The following is a 15492-nucleotide window of genomic DNA, read 5'->3' on the forward strand; positions in this document are numbered from 1 at the left end:
ATATCTTCTAAAAATATACTGGACTGAGCTCTGACCTCTGACCAATGGCCCCTGCTGGGGGGAGGTCTGCATAATTGAAATGACATAATATTTTATATATGATAAGGCAAGACAATAAGAAGGTAGAAAAACATGGCAAACACAACAGATTTGTTAAAAGAGGTGCAGAAAGTTAAGCCCTTCAGAATTTACTTGAACTGAACTATATTTCTTTAAGAATCTCAATTTTGTACCAAAAGAATGTTTAAATATAAGAATAAAAATAATGACAGCTTCTCTGGGTATGGTGGTGCACGCCTTTACTCCCAATGCTCAGGAAGCAGGGGCAGATGCAGCTGGGTACTTTTTCCAGGCCAGCTAGGGCTACAGAGTGAGACCCTGTCTAAAACAAAACAAATCACCACCTTCTTGTTATAATATTCAGGGATAGTGGCCACTGAGAACAGGAAAAGGAAAATACATGCAAGTAAGACTTGGATGTTTTCAGTGACAGTGGTCCACCGACAATGTTCTTTCTCCCTTGTAGTTACTCAATGGAGATGTGTTATAGAGCAGCAGGTGGAGAAACACTGATGTAGTGAGCGATGTGAAACTCATAACCATAGATGGTCAATTAAAAACAAGCAACAGGTTCTGAAAAGTGGAAAACGGTGGGAAATGGAAGTAGATCTAACCAGCAAGGGAACCAATGATTGCATTCATGGTGATGCACCAACTGTGTGGTGCTAGTCTAGGTGGTACCCCAGGCACAGGCCTATGGAGTGCCTGTTGATGTCTGCACTGCACTTCCAGCTTGTCCCAGTGCTCGGAGGTGGAAAGGCAGGAGGTACAGATGTGGGTTATGCACTGGTGTGATGAACAGAAAAGTCCCCTACCTGCTCGGCCAGTGTCCACAGCCTGTGGGGCTACAAGCAGCAAGAGGGTGGGGACAAGAAAGAAGGAGAATACACCAGGCCAACAGACACCAAACACAAAGGACACACACAGGAGACACACAATGCAACAATTAAGAATGGGATGAAGAAAAGGGAGGGATGGAGTTGGGGGAGAATGCAGAAAGCAGGGAACAAAGTAAAAACAAGATCAAAACAATGTCAAATATGGAAACCATTAAAATTAACCACTATATTGTTAAAGGTAGGAAAAAAACTGAAAGATATCAACATATCCACAGAGCACAAAAGAGAAATAGAGGACAGACCATGGCATATCAATTGTGGCAGTGTCTTTATCACTAAGGTAGATAATATACCTCAACAGCAACTTTATGGGGCTTTGAGTTTCCTCTTTCCAATGGCACTTGAAAATATGTATCTTATTGGTTTACTTCAAAGTATGTTTTATTGGTTTAATCTAATGACTTTATCAAGACAGCTTTTAAAAGATATATTTTATTTTTAATTATGTATGTGCATGCGTGTCTGTGCCTCTGAGTTAATGGAGGCCAAGGTGACGCATTCCCCTGGAGCTGGACTTACAGAAGGGTGCAGCTGCCTGACCCAGGTGCTGGGAACCAGGTGCAGATCTTCTGCAGGAGCAGGACGTGCTCTCAATCTCTAAGCCACCTCTTCAGTTCTTTAAATAATTTTAAGTTTCTCACTACAGCAGTGAGAAGTCTTTATATAGTTATAGTACCTCACCCTGTTTATAAAATTAGTAACTTGAGAAAAGCATCGAAAGTGCATTTGAAGTCTGAAGGTATCAAGTACCAGGTCTTACATTGTACATTTGCTCCTTCTTTACACATCGACTTTGACGTCAGCCTGGGATACATGAGATGCTGTCTCACAAAAAAAAAAAAAAAAAAAAAAAAAAAAAAAGTCCAAATTTTTAGGGAGAGTGGGAGGGACAGGCAAGTTTGGTCTGGGCAAAAGACAATGAAAACCCAGCTAATACACTGGCCTGCAATCTGCCCATCTATGCCATTAGCTGTCAAGTTGGTAAAAGGAGTCAGATTCACAGGAACCAGCCAAAGACCATCTTGCTTAGTTTTGAAATGTTTTACTGGAACATGGCCCATTTGTCAACAACTGAGACTTCTGAGAAGGCCATACCAACACTAGGCCTGACCGCCACACTCTGACCCTGGAGTAAGGGTGTCCCTCTAAAGAGCCGGTAAGCAGCATGACAGCGCTCTGGCTAGGGAGTAATGAAGCTTTGCTGGCCCCACTGAACTTAAATGACAAGCACAGTCCAAAACCCAGGAATTTCCCTCGACTGTAACCGAGAACAAGTCAAATGACGGAGGATAAAGGTTCCATGATCTCAGCTCAGAGCGTCAGTTATCAAGGACAAGATACAGCAGGAGAGAACAATGCATTGTAGTTGACAGTGACTAACTCCCCAGAGCATGCAAAACTCCATGACATTTTATTTTTACTTCTCTCATGTAAGAATATGGCAAAGGAAAACAAGTGGCTTGAAGGCTCAAATTAATCAAACTCTTATTATAGCTATGTGTTTTACGCTAAGACAGAGTTACACTGGCCTCTGAGCATTCTACTTTGTTCTGTTTAATGAGGAAGGGCTTTTATTTCTATCATTATAATAACTGTATTTCTCTTTCTTTGTGAAAGTTTCAATATTTAAAGTTGAGTAGAACTATTACTATTGATTTAATTCTGTAACCTTATTTATAGACAAGGTTTTCACTCAGATAAATCACTCACCTTATCCTATGTGATAAAAAAATCAACATTCATGTTTAAGTTCTTTTTTTCTTTTCCTTTAATGAGAAAACAACTGAGGTCTCCTTTGGGAGATGGAAGGGTATTATTTTTCCATCTCTTCCTTTAATGAAAAGAGGATGCTAATAGCTAGTGCAGAGGTAGAGTTTCTCTGCTTTAAACAGTAGTCAAGGTTATGGGAAATTGTTCCCAACATAGGTTAATAATAAACAATGACAGTTTAACAATACTATATCAACTGATGTTAGGCTGGGCATAGGGGTGCATGCCTTTAATCCCAGCACTCAGGAGGCAGAGGCAGGAGAGTTTCTGTGAGTTTGAGGCCACCCTGGTCTACATTGTGAATTCTAATACAGCCAGAGCTACATAGTGAGACCTTGTCTTGGAAAAAAAAAAAGAAAAATAAAGCAAAGCAAACAAACAAAAGAAACTGATGTTAAAGCTAATTAAACACTAAAGTCAGAATTTGACCCTTTCTAATATCTACTTTCATCATAAATTCAACAAATCAAAATTATGTCATTTTTATAGCTCAAGATTCTGAGAAATGTCATTCCTAACATGGCTCATTCTTACAGACGTCTTTGCTTTTACTCCGTATCTCTGTCAATTAGCAAAGCCCACCTAACCTCTCTAGGCCTTTCTCTCATTGTAAAAATCAATGACTAAACTTCACATGTAGCAGAGGATCTAACTAGAAGCTGTTCTAATCAAAGGGTTTGATATATTTGTTAAAAATACTCCTCATTCTGTCTGTCTCTATCTGTTCTTACAGAACAAAGCCTGTATGTCCATTTCCTCTTGTAAGTACAATTCAGTTGGTACAGATTCACACCGTGAGTTCATTTTGAAGAAGACTCAGAAGTGTTTTACGTTTCCTAAATGGGACAGTAAACTCTGACCAAACAAGTATTCATTTAACTGGTGTGACTTTGGTTGAAATGCACAGCGTTGATGGTTAAAGGGTTCCAGTTTCAGCATTTTTATGAAATTTTTCCATATGCAGAAGTGACAGCATCAGAATGTGTGAGTGTGTTGTACTCTGAGGAGGGTCATTAAGGAAGCTATTCCCCACCGCAGCGGCTTACAGAAGACATGACAGAAAGTGTGTTGCAGGAAAAGAAAGAGGAGGGAATGCCCTTGCAACTATGCAGTCTAAAATGCCTCAGAAGGGAGCACTGCAGAGGAAAGTGCCAGCAAGGAAAGGATGACTCCATAAGAGAGAAGGTGGCTCACCGTGAGACCGACCAGGGGTGAGAGACATGTGAGGTTGGGAAGTAGAAACATCTAGGTGTCACTGGTGAAGATGATGTTGGCAAAATAAAAAGAAATGCCTACTTTGTTACTTCTAAAGTCTTATTTTTAGAACTACATTCATTTATGTGTGTATGGAGAGGGAAGGGAATGCTGAACATATGTACCATGGAGCATGTGTAGAGGTTAGAGTCCACCTGTGGGTGCCATCTCCTTCCAGCATGTGGTTTCTAGGGATCAAACCCAGACAATCAGTCTTGACACTAAGCATATTTACCCACAACTCATTTCTCTGGCTCCCTTTAACCTTTAAAATGGCATGCAATGTGATATAGTTGTGTATGTTATGCGTTTATTCAATTATAGATGAGCCCATGGAGGCAATAGAACAACCTGAAGCATTGTTCCTCAGGTGCTGCCCACTTCTCTTAGAGACAGGGTCTTTTACTGGCTCCGAATATGCCAAGTAGACTAGAATGGTCAGCCAGCGAGGCCCTAAGATTCTCCTGTGCTGTACCTCCTTGGTGCTGGAACTACAAGGGTGTATTACCAGACCTGGGTTTCTGTTTTAATGTGGATTCTAGGATTTGAACTCAAGTCCTTGCAAGGCAAGCATTTTAAATGGTATCCATCTGTGTCTGTTCAGCATTAGGGAAAAAGAAAGTGCATGATTTCATCTCTGGTTCAGGCCTTTTGGGTCTGTACTTTAAAAAAGCTATTCAAATATATATAGTATGTAGAGGCCTAAAAGTCCCTGAAACCCCTCTAAAAGTGATATCACTAATTTTAAAAAACACTATTCCCAAGAACAGACTTTTAAAGCCTAGACACATATGGATGAGGTTCCCTTTCTAGTCTGAACATGGTTCTACTTAAGTACTGTCTCAGAGAGACAAAATTTCCTCATTTGTAACTAGCTGACTATCCAGAATCTCAGATGCTGAAGAGATGTAAGGATGGTGATCAGACCCATGGACAAAACCATGAGTCAGAGACAACCAACTGACTGACAGCACATATCCCCATTGATGGACTAATGTTGTGTACAGCGTGATTCTGGCCCTCCAACAGAAGCCTAACTTTTCATCATCTTTAACCATGTAGGTGGAAGGTCGGGAAATCTCAAGAATAGCTTAGCCTTTTATGTTTCACTTTGCACACTGACCTTCCTCACAGGTTATTTCACACTGTGACATGTTCTAAAGAAAATACCACAGAGAGCAAGATAAAGACTTTTGCCTTCCAGACTATGTGTTTCATGGCCTCTGTCTTTTAGCAGCTTTGACAGATAGTTTCATTTTATAAAAAATAACTGAACGTGAATGTCTCCAGTGGCCAGGCTGTCCCCAAACCTTTTGCAGCACCTCTGTCCCCACTCCACCACTCACATATAGATTTTTTTTCACAGTTCCATCATGAATATGATAGATGCTGCAAACCAGCACCTGTCCAAAGACTTTTTTTGATTACCCAACCTAAAGTACCTATCTATGCCCAAGTTATTCTCTATCCTTTTATCCTCATCACCAACAAATAATATTCACATTTTCTGAAAGGAAAAAAAATCTATGTGCTGACTGTTCATCTCACTGACAATAAGAAATATATAGAGGGCAAGGACTTTGTCATGTGTTAGTTTCTAGTAAAGTCTACCTAGCATGGAGGTAGGCTAGATGGGGCATTTTTTGAGCTACAGAGGCTTTAATGTGTATGAGCTATGAGTCATTGCCCCCATAGCCTGCTGGGAAGTGATGCCAGAAATAGCACATCTGTTGTTGCTTTTCAAAAAGACAAAAAATTAAAATGAAAACATAAAAAAGTGAAAAAGTATGAAAATGTGTAAAGATTTTCCCAAAACTCCTAGGACCATCGCTCCTATTGGTAATAGTAAAGTTCAAGTTAGAAACCATACTGATAAGATATAAAAAGTAAAAAAAGAATACAGTATTGCCTCCCATTATGAAGCTAACACTTCATTTGCTCAACATTGTTACATTTATCAGATAACCATTAGGTGCCAGGTGCATAGGATCCAGGAATTTCCTCCTGTTGCCTAGGTCTTACACAATGTTTCATTGTAAATAATCATTTCAAATAAGTAGCGTATTTAGGGGGAAATAATAAGTATGTATGTATACATGCATATACATACATACATATATATATATATATATATATATATATATATATATATATATATATATATATATACACACACACACACACACATTCTCTCTCCCTCCCCTCTCTCTTTGGAGTTAGGTTGCTAACTGTATAATCTTAAGTTCTTCTGGGGAGACATGAACGAATGTCTATTCAACCTAGAGAGGATATCAAAAAATGCCCAATGAAATGATTCCAGGGGGCTGGAGAGATGGCTCAGAGGCTAAGAGCACTGACTGTTCTTCCAGAGGTTCTGAGTTCAATTCCCAGCACCCATCTGGTGGCTCACAACCATCTGTAATGTGATATGACATCCTCTTCTGGCCTGCAGGGGTACAAGCAGGCAGAGCACTGGATACATAATAATAAATAAATCTTGAAGAAGAAAAAAAAAAGAGAAATGATTCTAGGCTTAGCTTAATCAATGAGTTTATTGGGATTATTTAAAGGAACACAGGTGAGAAGTCACTTACAGGAGAATGGATGACTTAGGCAGCTACTTTACTAGAAAGCCCACCTAAGTCAGCATGGATGATGACTTAGGAATGCAACATTCCCAGAACTCTACACAACTTGCAGGCAGCGCTGCTGAAGAGTCTCCTCCCCTCTTAAGCAATTAGTTATTGCTTATGGAAGCAGTCCTCTGGGGGCTCATAAGTCAGACCTCCAGGCAAAGATCTACACGTTACCTGTATCCTTTGTAAGGCATCCAAAAACATTGTACATTTAGGAGGACAGGTATAAATGGAAGACTAAGGAGTTAATAAGTATGTGTACTGCATGTCTTTATCTACAAACTCAGGTTTATATAATAACCAGCCACAGAGCTTTGTCTTCTGTTGCAGGAATTAATGCTGATGGAGCATACCTTCCCTGCTTCCCCTCCACCCACTTAGTGAGCATTACTGTAGTCAAAAGAGCCTGCTTCCACCCACGCCCTCTTCATGGTTGCTCCGCTCAAGCAATGTGCCATGCCAAGGAGGAGGTAGAAGTGCTGTACTGTGCTATTGCTGCATCTCTGTAAGAGATGGATTTTTGTGCCTTCCACTTCTAGTACAAAGCATGGGTAACCATTTATAATAACCAGCACTTGGCAATAAGAAAAATGTTACTTTGTCTCTAAATAAAATTGGATTTTCTTCTTTTCTAGGAGAATATCAGCTAATTGGCTAGAAAATATGACCTAAGTACTACTTGTACATAGAAGTTTCCTCTCCTCATACCCAGTGTCTCTACATTTTCGTTCCTGGATATCTGAACAGAAATGGGCTTAGTGAGCTTTCCACACATATATACAATATAGTTTTATCACACTCACCCCTTTTACTCCCTCTTGACCCCTGCCCCTCCTGCTCTCTCTCCTCTCCAAATACAGCCCATTCTATTTTCAAGTCCTTTTTGTAGGGAAAACCAAAACAACATATGAGAATACTTAATATTTGTCTTTGTGAAACTGGTATGTTTAATTTAACATCATGATCCACAGTTTCATGCATTTTTCTGCAAATTATGTGATTTCATTTGTCTTTATGGCTAAAGCATACTCCACTGTACACATACACACCTTCTTCATATTTATCAAACTTTGGTACAGAAAATTTTTTGAATACTTGAGCATTAAAAAAATCACAAAATAAATTCAATTCATGTAAGAAAAAATTTTCCAATAATAGGAGAAGATTGATTTTGATTTTCAGTGGGGTTTACTTAGTATTTTCCATCTTAAAGAAGTATACAGTGAATTTGAAAGGAAGGAAGACAGAAACAAGGAAAACCTACAAAAAATTGAACAAGCTACTGATAACTACTTTCTGTTTTGATCCCTTCAGAGTGTGTGTGTGTGTGTGTGTGTGTGTGTGTGTGTGTGTGTGTGTGTGTGTATGTGTGTGTGTGTGTACCTCTTATTTGCCTCTTAACATAGTAGCTGGGTCTAATCGCCTAAAATGGACAAGAAAAAAGCAGACCAAGGGCTGAGGTTCACTCACTAGCAGACTAAAGGATCCACCTTTGGGAGTGTCAACGGCAGGGACAGTGAGTGGAAAGGGAGAGAGGTATAGATAGGGCCTGGAAGCCATTCGCTTTCCTGCACCTGCTGTGCGTCCAGCTTTTGCTGTGTGCTCCGAATACCTTGCACCCCCCTATCCAGGACTGCTAAGTGCTGGGCACAGACTGGAAGCACTCAAGGAAGGTGCTCATCTGTTTTGTTTCATTTCGCTTTGTTTTGTTTTTTGGCAATGTTAATCTTGCAATTCTATCCCTTCACGGATGAGTGTATCAAAAAAGAGGAAAAATAGGAAGGGGAACCACGTGGACTAGTGATGGACAGGAGAGCCTCCCAGGCGCCTCTGCCCGTGTCACTGCCAGGTCTCCTTCAGAGAGCTGCCTCCCTCCCTGCTAGTTCATCGAAGCGCAGCCTTGCTGCTTCTGTGTTGCTATGGCAACAGCAACGTCCCAGACCAGCTCAACATAATGAAATTTCCTTCAGAAATTACAGTCTGTACATATGAGACCACATAGATCAGCAGGTTTCAACATGTGGGATGCAATCACCCCTCTCGCAGGTGTCATAGATGAAATAGCCTACATATATTTATTTATATATATATATATAATTTATTTATTTATTTATTTATTTTTGGTTTTTTGAGACAAGGGCTCTCTGTGTTAGCCTTGGCTGTCCTGGAGTCACTTTGTAGACCAGGCTGGCCTCGAACTCACAGCGATCCGCCTGCCTCTGCCTCCCAAGTGCTGGGATTACAGGTGTGCACCACCACGCCCGGCTTACATATATTTATATTATGATTCATAACTGTAGAAAATTACAGTTATGAAATAGCAATGAAATAATTTTATGATTGGGGCTCACCACAACATGGGGAACTATAGTAAAAGGCCACGACATTCAGAAGGTTGAGAACCAGTGAACTAAATGGTTTTCTTTTTACCTAATTGTTGAAATAAAAGTCTGTCAGCCCAGTTTTGTCCAAGAACTACTCTTGTGCCAAACTTAAAGCATTCCAAGACCCAGGAAGTGATGTGAGTAACAGCTGTAAGTGCAGTCTCTAATGAAAACAGAAAAAGAAACAGGTGTGCACCAATCACACCTGTGTGATAAAGAGAGACTTGTCCAACGCAAGCATCTGCCCAGAAAAAAAGTGACTGAACAGGCCTGCACTGCACACCTGACATTGAGACTCAGTCTTGTGACACAGCCCTCACTGGTTTCAATGAAACTTACCTGTAAGCAAATTGCCAGGTTCACTCTGCAGCCAAAGGAAGTGCTAACAGCCCGTGGGTGGAGGCCTAAGTCCTTAAAGAGCTTTGAGAAAGACTGTGTGAGGGCGATTCGGGGACGCTCTTCTGCCACAACCACACAAGTTCTTACTCTCGACAAGTCCAGTCCTCGTGCCTGGAAATAAGGACAGGGACACTACTGAATGAAGCCTTCAACATGTGTAGCTTTGTGTCACCTAGACATCCTTTCACTCAGAATTCCACAGAAATGACTAGAAGCCAACACTGCTCTTCATTTCCAGTGACATCTTCCTCCAAAGTGTTCTGTGAGCCATCTGAGGTCAGTGTGATAAAACCAAAAAAGCCTAGACAAATTAGCTAACCAGCCAAGCGAACACACAAAACCATAGCGATATTCAAAATAGTAAAGATGCCATAGAAAATGTGTTTGAAGTGATAGTAAGGATCACAGGGAAAAGGTCGAGGCAAGCACTCTCACTAGGGAAGAGCAGGCATTGGTGTGCATCTTCTGGACATGCCCTAACAGGAGTGGAGGGGCTGGAGATGGCTTAGTGGCTAAGAGTGCTTGCTGCTTTCCCAAAGGACTCTACCGACAGCTCACTGCTCACAGCTGCCAGTACTTCCAGCTCCAAGAGACTGGCATTCTTTTCACATGGGGTACCTAATCTTACAGCAACTTGATGTGCTCTATTTGTTGATATCCCTGGGAAGCCTGCCCTTTTCTGAAGGGAAACTGAAGAGGAGTGATTGGGCAGGGGGAAGGGGGGGGCGGTTGGGAGGAAGTGGGGGTGGAGGGAAGGAGGGAGGGAGGGGAAATTGCAGTTGGGATGTAATATATGAGAGAATAGATAAATAACAAAAACAATAAAACAAAAAAGAAAGTAGGGTATCCTGATTGAGAGAGTTGTGGCGAGCATCAACGGACACATAACGGTTCCACTCAGCTGTGGTGGCTCTGCTTATTATGTACAAGCCAGCAACAAAACCTAATGAAAAAGCACCCAACTGTTTTGTAATGCAATATAGATGGATCTAAAAGGTAGTTACTCTCTGTAATTCTTCTTATGCAAATATATAATTTCATAAAATTCCATTTACATAAATTAACATCACATTACATATCGTGTTTTATTGCACTGGGATGAATAGGAAAAAAATCAGAGGAGATAAATGTCCTGTGTTCTGCTTCACTATATGTATACACACACAAACATAAGTAATCTGCACAGATGCGCGCGCACACACACACGCACACGCACACGCACACACACACACATACACACACTGCACATACAGGCAGAGAACAGCAGGATGGAATACAATCAGGATAGGTCTTAGCATTATTTTTCCCTATTACTATTAACTAGTGATTATTCAACTTACCATGAAAACATATCTATCAAATGCCCTAGTTTTAATGGAGAAAGACATCTCAGTGTAAAAAAAAAAAAAAAAAAGGTGAAAACCTAAACACTGTTCACTAGGTTACAAAATGAATTTTTGTTACACTGAAGACCTTCCAATAAGGGCCTCCCAACAAAGTAAAGATGAACATGTAAACTTAAAACTTATACTTGAACATCAAAATCAGCTAGGAACAGAGAAAAATTTAGCATCTTTTGAACACTGCTGGAGGAACTTAGGACAGACTACTTTACAGTCTTGCTTATTAGTGTCTGTGGCAGTGGGAAAGTATTCACGAGGAAAACCTACCACCTTGATTTCCCCAAAATCATTCTGCAAGCAGATCACTCTTCAGCGCTTTGGAAGGATTGTGCTGGCCTCTTCTCAGGACCAGAGTGGCCAGGAGTACTGCTGGGCTTTGAGGGCCAAGCAGGGACTGCTTACCTTGAGGGACTCCGTTTGTGAGCCCAGCCCCTTGGTGCAAAGCTCCATCACTGAGTAAGAACAGAAGGTATCCCGGACTTTGTACTGACTCACAGCGAGCAGCCACAAGGCGGGGTTGGTCTCCAGCTCAGAGGGTGGGATGAGAATGGACTGGTGTCCCGAGTACACACTGCAGACACAAGACATGGCGTCAGGGCCAGGACCCAGGGCACATGGGAAAGAGACAGCAACACTCACTCCTGAAAAACAGGACCACTTCAAGCAAGAAGCTTTCACATGTAAAATAAACAGAAAAGCCAGATGCAAAAGATTAAGAAAACCACATAGGAAGAAAATTAGGACAATTAAAAGAAGCGAGGCACTTAATCTTCCTACTGCCATCCGCACTGTATTATGTCTAAACCACTATATAGAAAGACAAGTACAGTCATTCTTATTTTTTATCTTTATACTTTTATTTTTATACTTAGGAAAATGACAGATTACATATTTTAATTCACAACTGACCAGGTAAAAAATTGATCAGGTAATTGGTGTAGATTTAAAAAATAAGTTATTTTTTTCAAACTGCCATTTTTAGTGTTTGCTTATCATTGTGAATTAACAGCTCTTGATCCTACTTATTATGATAAAAGATCCTAGAGGGAGGGATGCAGGCTATCTGATGAGACTGTGATCAGACAGTGGGGGAGAGGTCCCCCCGCCACGCCCCACCACGTCAGAAGTCTAGGGAAGGGGAATAGGGCAGAAGAGGGAGGGAGGGTGGGAACAGGAAGGTAAGAACAATGGGGATAGCCATTGGGATGTAATGTGAATAAATTATAATAAAAAATAAAATAATATAAGATCCTGAATAAATATTCTGAGAATTAAAGAGATATTTTAGCCTTACAAAAATTCAGATATGAAAACACATCATCATTATGTTGTATGAAAAGACATTATCAGTCTGGTGTGTGTGTGTGTGTGTGTGTGTGTGTGTGTGTGTGTGTGTGTGTGTGTGTGTGTGTGTGTGTGTGTGTGTATCTAACACAAGCCATTTCTTCTTTAGTGTGGCCAATCTCATTTTTAAAATTTCAAAACTAAAGCAACAGAGCCCAATTAGCTCAAGAAATTTAAGGAAGCTCAGAGAGCCTATAAACTTATTTTGAACAGGATCCTTCGCATAGAGAACCACTGCAGAGAGAATGGGGCAAAAGAGCATTGGTAGCAAATTTTCATTTCTCTCTTTATTCTACATTTTAAAGTTTCATTTATTTTTGCCAAATCGAAATGTAGTAAACACTGATCTTCCCTGTGGTGTTTTCAATGCAGTTCGTAATTTCAGAATGAGGATATAAGTACATACAAAGAAAGAAAATCAGACTTTAAATTATCATTATGTTTTAAACTGGCTATTTCTTTTTCTCTTTTTGAAATTATCTTGGGGCTGGAGAAGTGGGTCAGTATTTAGGAGCACTGGCTGTTCTTCCAAAGGACGCAGGTTCAATTCTCAGTACCCATGTGGCAGCTCACAGCTGTTCTCTGGAATTCTACTTCTAGGGATGCTCATGCCTCCTGTGCAGAGACGTGTAAGGAGGCAAATACCCATAAACATAAAGTCAATTTTTAAAAGTTAAAATTCTTATCTTCTTATACTGGGTTATATAAGACCAGTTCCACATGAGTGTATAATGTACTGTGAACATTTTTTCTCCATCATGCCCTGCCACCCTTAAGAAGATCATTTTTGCCCTGACTTATAAAATATCAAGGCAATAAATACGTATAGCATCAACTTTACCATTAAAATTCATTTTATTATTTTATACATATGAACATTTGTTTGCATGCATGTCTGCACATCAGATGTATACCTGGTACCCTTGGAGGTCAGAAGAGGGTGTGAGATCCCCTGGAATTGGAGTTACAGACAGTTGTGAACTGCTTTGTGGGTGTTAGTATCTGAACCTGGGTCTTCTTGGAGAGCAGTCAGTGTTTAACCATTAAGCCATCACTCCAGCCAGTCCCCAGTTTTACCATTTTAGCCAATTCTAAATACACATATCAGCAGATTTTGTACGCACAAGGATGTATAAACGTCACCCCCATTTCCCAGCTCTTTCTCCATTCAAAGAGAAACCCTGTACCCTTTACGTAACATTTCACCAGCCTACACATCATAGGTGCCATAAATCATAATTACCCACCAAGAAGCACTATGTGCCTGTCTATACTGAGAAGTAAAGGAGCACAGTGTTTCGGTTAATATCAAATGCTGTTCAGCCAGTTCATGATTCAAGGTTCAAAACACTATCTTAATTAGATGTTCTTATTGGCTTTTTATTGAAGCTGAGATTTAAGCAGCACCTTGTTCATGCTAAGGACTTTTCAGTACCAGCAAACAAACCTAATGGCATTTGAGCCTAATGTCTTAGGGAATAAAAACTGATGTATATAAACTTATAAACTGATTTTCCTCTTAATTCTGACAACCTACCATATCCATAGCCCTAATTTTAATTTTGGAATTGCTAGCATAAGGAAGTCCAAATTGAAGAACATTAAAGGTAAATAGCCCACAACTTGATTTTTCAACTACATATACCAGGATTACTGAACTGTTTGGTCTAAGTTTTAGCATACAAAACCGTTGGGCTCAGAATGTGAGTGAATTAAGGGCCGTCTAATTTCAAGCACATTAGTGAACATTATACAGAGAGTCACTGACCTCTTTGGCATGACATGGAAATCAAAAGTAAGAAAAACCATCCAGATAGCCAACATACTATATTTATATATATCACCACAGTGCTGTTATGGAATATTGACAATCATTGCCCTAAAGTGATTTCTCTGTCCTGACTCATGAATTTTGAATTTGCCCTTATTAAACCATCCAGCAAATTCTAACCCATCAATTTTTATACTGATTTTTCTGGGTACTGATTATAAATACTCATATGGTCAAGTCCAAACTACTTAAGAGCAGATTGCCTATATAGAACAAAGTATTTTGTAAGACTTTCTAGAACTTGATCTATTCCAGGTTAGAGCTAAGCTTCAAATGATGAAAAAGGCATTTTTCATTATAATATTACTTTTCATATTAGCAATTAAGTGACCAGGATGACAACATATAAACAAACAAAAGATAACTGTGCCAAATTTCGCTCTCAACAATTCAGTCACATACTATCCCAGGGTACTCCTAGGCTGAGCCTCCTTAATTAGCAGGTTGTTGTCACAAGATATGTGGGTTACACTCTTTCTGCCAGGTATTCCAAAGGCAAGCTTTCTTCTTGAGAAAGCTGCACCCACAGCCTGTAATCTCAGTAGTGAGGAAGCAAAGATCTAAACTTTGAGGCTGAAAAAGTCTATAGCAAGACTGTCTCAAAAACAAATAAACCTCTCCCAACCAAGAAGATACCTCCAATTGATAATTACTGGCAAAGAAGAATTGAGTTTTCTTCAATGGAGACTCACTAGGTATATTAACTACATTTCAGGGTAGGCCTCCTGCCTAGGAGTAGTTAACCAACAGAAAATGAACTCAGTGGTGTTTTTGTAGACTTTTTATATCATTTTGTTGTGTTTGGGCTTTTCTTTTTCTTTTTTTTTTGTCTTATTGGTCTTTTGCTTGTATATTTTGCTTTCTTTCTTTCTTTTTTTAATGCTTTTTAAAACATGTAGTTACTGGAGGTTTTTGTTTTTGTTTTTTGTTTTTTTGTTTTATTTTGTTTTTTGAGGGAGACAGAGGGCATAGAGTTGGGTGGATGGGGACATAAGGAGGATTTTGGGGTAGGGGAAAAGTGTGATCAGAGCATATTGTATGAAAATATTACTTAAAAAATAAAAAGTAAAAACAAAAAGCAAAACAAAACAAAATAATCAACCAATCAATCAACCAGCTTAATTTGGGTTTGCTTTTCATAACACAAAACTTACCCACGTTAATTAAACAGAGAATGAAATGATTCTTTGTAATTCTGGTCAGTCATACAGTTGTCACCTACTGTGGCACATTCACAATTCATATTACCCCAAAGCCATCTCTGTGCCTATTTGTAGTCAACCTTGCCTCTAACCTAATCAATCATGTTATGACCAACAATTGATATTTCTATGGACTCTTGATTGAGCATTCCTTAACCTAGGCCATCTACACTGCGTTTTGACTAAGCCTCTTGTGAAAGACGACATCAAGTCTTCCTGCGGACACTTCAATACTTTGCCATTTACCTAAAAATGGAACTGCCGAATCACAGGATATATTTGTCTTCAGTATTTATACATTGAAAAACAG

The 15492-nt window shown here is 39.8% G+C and overlaps 1 protein-coding gene across 6 annotated transcripts in view; it reads right to left on the reverse strand.

Annotated features, from left to right (window-relative positions):
- The window catches only part of DIP2C (disco interacting protein 2 homolog C), a 377861-nt gene that overhangs the window by 22207 nt on the left and 340162 nt on the right, over window positions 1-15492 (reverse strand). For all 6 annotated transcript variants that reach the window (XM_084781752.1, XM_084781751.1, XM_084781749.1 and 3 more), the window contains 2 exons: window positions 11208-11376; window positions 9343-9513 (listed from right to left, as the gene is read on the reverse strand). In XM_084781752.1, the coding sequence (XP_084637878.1) occupies window positions 9343-9513; window positions 11208-11376 (340 nt within the window). The remainder of the gene's footprint in view (window positions 1-9342; window positions 9514-11207; window positions 11377-15492) is intronic.

Source organism: Acomys minous, assembly GCF_964271855.1.
Source record: "Acomys minous genome assembly, chromosome: 5".
NCBI classification, from domain to species: Eukaryota; Metazoa; Chordata; class Mammalia; order Rodentia; family Muridae; genus Acomys; species Acomys minous.